Here is a 5224-nt window from a genome sequence, read left to right on the forward strand (position 1 = left end):
CACATTTAGCGAGCCTTCTTTCTTCTATCTGATCTTCTACCATAGCATCCATTGCTTCATATGTGAAGATAATCGGAGTTGTTGTCGTGGTCATATTTGCTGTAGCCGTGGCTTCATTGTGAATCCATCAATTTGTTTAAAGGTGCTGATAGAATGTCACTTGTCACTTATCACTTTAAGATTGTGCTTCTGTGGCAATGGACGTTCTCTCATTTTCTAGAGGATCAGCCTTGCTTATGCCTCTTGCACCTAGGTAAACATACAATTTCGATTTTCACAATGAATCAAAAATATGCAAAACTAGGCATTCTATCTGTGCTCAATTTGTATACTCGTACCTTCTTAGCTGCAGACTTTGGAGAAAGCAAGTCAGTTTTTGTTGCTGCTCCGAGAGTTTTCTGGGAGGGACTTATAGTCAATGCCTTTGGCGTCTTCTTGGTGCTCAGAGACTTTGACAAGCTTTTACTCCCAAAGATCGCTTCTTGCTCAGCTATCTGTTGTTCCTGAAGCTTCTTCTGATCCTGAATCACCGACATCTCGTGTCAAGTCCTTTTAAAACAGTATAGTGCCTCTAATTCAGTTAAGTCTTAATGCCATTACTCTTTTCCTTTTGCGTTCTTGCTCTTTCTCTTGGCTCATAATGGTGTAGTCTTCCAGCATTGACAGCAAAGAGAGCTGCAAAAGAAAGACTTCAATTGTTCATATTGTTATCTTATAGAATGTCCACGAAGCATTGGCATTCTAAATGCTTACACCGTCATAAATGAAGTCATCGCCCCTTTCCTTCTCCCATGCAGTTACTTTGTTTATCAGAGCATCCACCATTGCTGCTCGATATGTAAAAATAACAGGGGAATGCATTGGATTCATTTACTTGCATTGAGAGCTTGCATTGGTACAGAATGCTAACCTGGGATTTTGCTTACTAAAGTTCGTGCCTTTTCAGCACGCCTAAGCATCAGGTGAGCACCTTTTCCTGCACCGTAGCGGTTCCCATCCTACATATATTAATACACAATGTTTTTGAACATTTGACAGCAGAGATCGACAAGTTTTTTGTTTCTGTAATTTGCAGGAGTTTCTAACCCTATTGTACTCTTCCAACCAGTTCTCCTCTTCGCACACAGCCAACCATTTCTCTACTCTTTCAAGAACATCTTTCCTGCTGAAAGCTTCCTCTTTAGCAGCCGAGATTTGGACTTCTAGCTGTTCTAACACCGAAGATGCATCAATAGCTCCTGCAGCAAAAAGATAACACTTCTCTTTGTTTCGTAAGTTCTTTCTTAAAATGTGCTTGTTAGTAAAAGGCCTAATTGGTATACTCATGATACTCTTACCTGCTTGAACATCATCGATATCGAGGTCTGGTTCTTGTGATTCAGCAATCAGATGTGTTTTCAGATGGATTTCGTGTAGTTCAGTTTTCTTTTTCAGAATTAGCTCCTCGATCCTGCTAGCTTTTAGTTGTTCCAGTCTTAAAACCTCTGCTTGTACATGATTGATGAACTCCAGCGACAGAGAATTCAGTTCTGTAAATTCTTGCTCCGATGCAGCTATATTACACGCCACACTCTGGAACTGCTGCTGTTCTTCGCTCGGGATATCCATCAGATTCCACAACTCCAACATGGCACTGGCAAGATCTTGAAGCTATACGCCATAGAACATGTTGCGTTCTGTAGCAAAATACGAGCACCGAAAGGTAATGCAAAGTGAGATACGTACCTTCTGCATTCTTTCAAGCTTAACCTTTCGCAGATGCTCGATCGCAGACACAAGGCTTTCGACTGAGTCATCACTTATGCTCATGTATCCTTCATCATGGTGTGAATTGTGATGCAAATCTCTGGTTGTTTCTTCAAAACTGAGACCGAGGACGGCACAAAATGCCTTCAGAGTATTTGAGTGCTCCATCACTCGTCTCAACCTCTCGCTCTAAAGCAAAAACAAAAGCTGATCCTTAGCATCTATTTTGAAAAGAAAAGAAAAAAAAAAAAATCTATCATGGTCATTGATCTCTAACCTTCTCCTCCTGAAGTGACTGCAGCTGCTTCTCCAATTCTCGAAGTGCCCGAGTTGATAGGTCAGATTCATCCACAGAAAACTTGGAGTCGTCGCACTCGATAGGGCTGAACTCGGCTAAGATCTTTCTGATCTGATCCACGACCTCCAAGAATTTCAACAACCTCGCATTTTTCTCGATTTGCATCTCCTCTAGTTTCAGAGTTATGGCATTCAGCTGCTCCTTCAAGCTTCCAGCACTCTTGTTGGATTACGAAGCAAGCCGAAAGTAAGCAGCCTAAAATCGGCGCATCAGGAGCTCTAAGACCAAATGAGGAAATCCACCGACAAACCTCTATTCCATGGACTGGTGGTTCTTCCATCGAACAACATATGTCTTCGATCTCTGCTCGAAGACCTGCAATTGCTTGCCTTATTCGATCTCTGTACTGGTCTGCTTCATCAATCTTTCTTCGGTACAGATTTCTGCACTCCTGCTCCAGCTCAAGCATCATTTTATCCTTCTCGTCTTCGGATTCACCGACCTCGTCCCATATTATCTGATACAGCAGTCTTATTTATTCATGTTCATAAAATACATAAAAATTGTGATTGTCGGATCGAAATCTGGATGAACAAGGTTGAGAATTGAATTTGTTTTACGAGACGATGTTTATTAAGTCGATGAATTGCACAAAACATAAACCAAACCTGGAGCTCATCGAGAAGGGTTCTGTGCGCCGTAGCGATTCTTGTAGGCCGACAATTAGGATCCAGAGCCATGGTAAAGCCTCAATCTTCTGCATCAAAGATCAAAAGAATTTTCAAAAACAAACAAACAAAAGAATCAAACATTTCTCGAAACTATGCATTGAAAAAGAGAGAGAGAATGTACCAATTGATATCAATTTTGTTGAAGCGGAACGGAATGGAAGAAGAATGAGAAAAGGATCGATCGATGGTTTCCCAGGGAATCAAGCCAAATCCAATTTAAATTTAGTAAATCTCATCGTGTTATTTAAATTTAGTAAATCTCATCAGATTCGCTTCTTTTCAGGAAGCAGGTCGAGATGCATGCGCTATACAAAATGGACGGTCAGTATTAATTTTCCGCTGATTGGATATGCGCAACAAAGAGAGTAACAAAAGGAAATCGACACTTTAAACGGCAGTTCGGCACAGGATATCCAATCGAGGATCTTAAAAAAGAATTAGATTATATTGAGTCCCGTCTTATCTCTTATAAAAAAATATCAAAATAACATTGATTCATTTTTTTTTTTTTGTCCCACTTTTATTCAATGTTATTATATTGTTGGACGTTGACTTTTTCATCTTCTTCATTATGTAAACATTAAAGAGATGAAGGGGTGTCCCTTCCTTAGCCTTCTTATAAATGGACGATCAAGTTAAGGATCCAGAGAGCAGGTAAGAGAAGAGAACAAAGCTTGAGAGTGTGCAAGGAGAACATCCAGTAGAAAGAAATTTAACTCGTGGAATATGAATGACTGTTCGATTCTCTCGTGATTGATCTTCCTACAACAAGCAAAAAGAACTTGTTAAGATCTACTTGTCATCATCCATAAGTGTTTATCTCTACCGAATTTCTTTCGTGCTTTACAAATGTTATAATGGTATCAGAGCCATTAGCATTAATCCACTTGCACGAAACAAATTACCTCTGTGTCGCAATTTGCTTGCCTCATACGATGCCACTCATACACTGGCTGGAAGAGTCCGCGAGCGATCTCCGTGAGAACCGACGATCACATCGCGGCCTTTGCCGTGTAGTCAAGCGGGGAGAAAGCGATTGAGTCACTTTCTCTCCGTCGTCGGATTGATACAAACGCCGACGCAAGAAGCTGGCGACCGGTGTCCGTGGCCGGTGAGCGCCCGCTACCGTGTTGGAAGGCTGACGATTGACGACGGTCAGCTCGTTGGTAGCAGCCAAGGTGCTATAGTAAAGTTGATGGCACAGTAACTTAAAAAATGTTTAATTTTATTAAATCAAATAAAAAAACTGAAACCTGAAAGTTACTTTTAAAAAAGAGTTTTTTTTTTCTTTTCAAACATAGAGTTTTTTTTTGTGAAATTAATTGAAAAAAGGACTTTGTGTGCTTTTTTTTTTAATTTCTTTTCCAATTAATTATACTTATTTTGTGACTAACTAATGCCCCAATTCAAACTGATCTAGTTTATTTAGATTAGACTATATCAGATTAAGTTGATCCCAATAAATTTTAATCTGATTCAAATCATTAGTATTTAACCCGATGAATTAAGATAATTTAATAAAATATGTTTAATTTAAATAAAATCAACTGAACATCTTTAATAAAATATGTTTAATTTAAATAAAATCAACTGAACATCTCAAATTGGATTAGTTTTAATTAGGACAAGGTATAAAAAATTCAGTTTCCCGATCAACCAATCCAGTATATTAGTCAATTGGAACTCCTTAAATAAGGAAAATATATTTTTCTTATTTGCTAATGGATTATGTACATTGCTCCATACAAATGTGGAAATTAAATTTGACCTATTTTGTTACTAATTTGTTGGTTTTGCACTGACATTATTATTTTTAATTTCAGATACCACAAACAATATACATGATTACTAGTCGCTATGAACGACAACATGAGCTTTGGGAGGAAGTCAAGGAGCTTGATTATGACCCAAATCACAGAGTCGGATGGCTCATTGGTCGGCTTGATCGGATATTCTAAAAACTCGAACGAGAAGAGTAGTTTCAAGTCCTGGACAAACACAGAAGATTTTGATCGAGTCACTGCTAGAACATCTTCATGATATAGCATAGTAGCTATTGGATCGCTATGAGGGGCGCATCTCATATTCAAATGTTGGTTGCTACTCGGAAAGCCTAGAGGTTCCACTGTACAAAAATTTTGTACAAAGGTCTGAACCTTTTCCTAGCTACCATGTGTTCTTTTAAATTAAATTTTGGATCGCCTGCGGAACTTAACATGTTTGATCCAAAACTTAATCTATTTGTTCTTTTAGGTTTTGACTTGGATCTCCTGCGGAACTTAACACGTTCGACCCAAGTCACCTTAAGTTATTAATTCCATTAAATATTAATTTCCATAATCGGTTCCCAGTACTGACGTGGCGAGGCACATGGCCTTCTTGGATATGGGAGCAACCACCACCGATTAGACAAAACCTTTTATAGAAAGCTAATATTTAATTTCCTAAA

General features: G+C 38.8%; 2 protein-coding genes across 3 annotated transcripts; both read right to left on the reverse strand.

Annotated features, from left to right (window-relative positions):
* Positions 1-500: 500 nt before the first annotated feature.
* On the reverse strand, positions 501-1754 carry LOC122001685 (65-kDa microtubule-associated protein 3-like). Of its 2 annotated transcripts, XR_006117430.1 has the most exons (3): positions 1087-1754; positions 754-998; positions 501-675 (listed from the first exon to the last, which is right to left on the reverse strand). XR_006117430.1 is itself a non-coding variant. In XM_042556571.1 (2 exons), the coding sequence occupies exons 1-2, from the start codon at positions 1627-1629 to the stop codon at positions 906-908; spliced, it is 636 nt and encodes a 211-aa protein (XP_042412505.1). In that variant the 5' UTR covers positions 1630-1754; the 3' UTR covers positions 501-905. The 2 variants fall into 2 exon arrangements, 1 of the variants encoding a protein (XP_042412505.1); XM_042556571.1 differs by having other exon boundaries at positions 501-998.
* Positions 1755-1780: 26 nt separating this feature from the next.
* On the reverse strand, positions 1781-2642 carry LOC122001687. Its single transcript, XM_042556572.1, has one exon. The coding sequence runs from the start codon at positions 2514-2516 to the stop codon at positions 2091-2093; it is 426 nt and encodes a 141-aa protein (XP_042412506.1). The 5' UTR covers positions 2517-2642; the 3' UTR covers positions 1781-2090.
* Positions 2643-5224: the final 2582 nt, after the last annotated feature.

This window comes from Zingiber officinale, chromosome 7A, assembly GCF_018446385.1.
Source record: "Zingiber officinale cultivar Zhangliang chromosome 7A, Zo_v1.1, whole genome shotgun sequence".
NCBI lineage: Eukaryota > Viridiplantae > Streptophyta > Magnoliopsida > Zingiberales > Zingiberaceae > Zingiber > Zingiber officinale.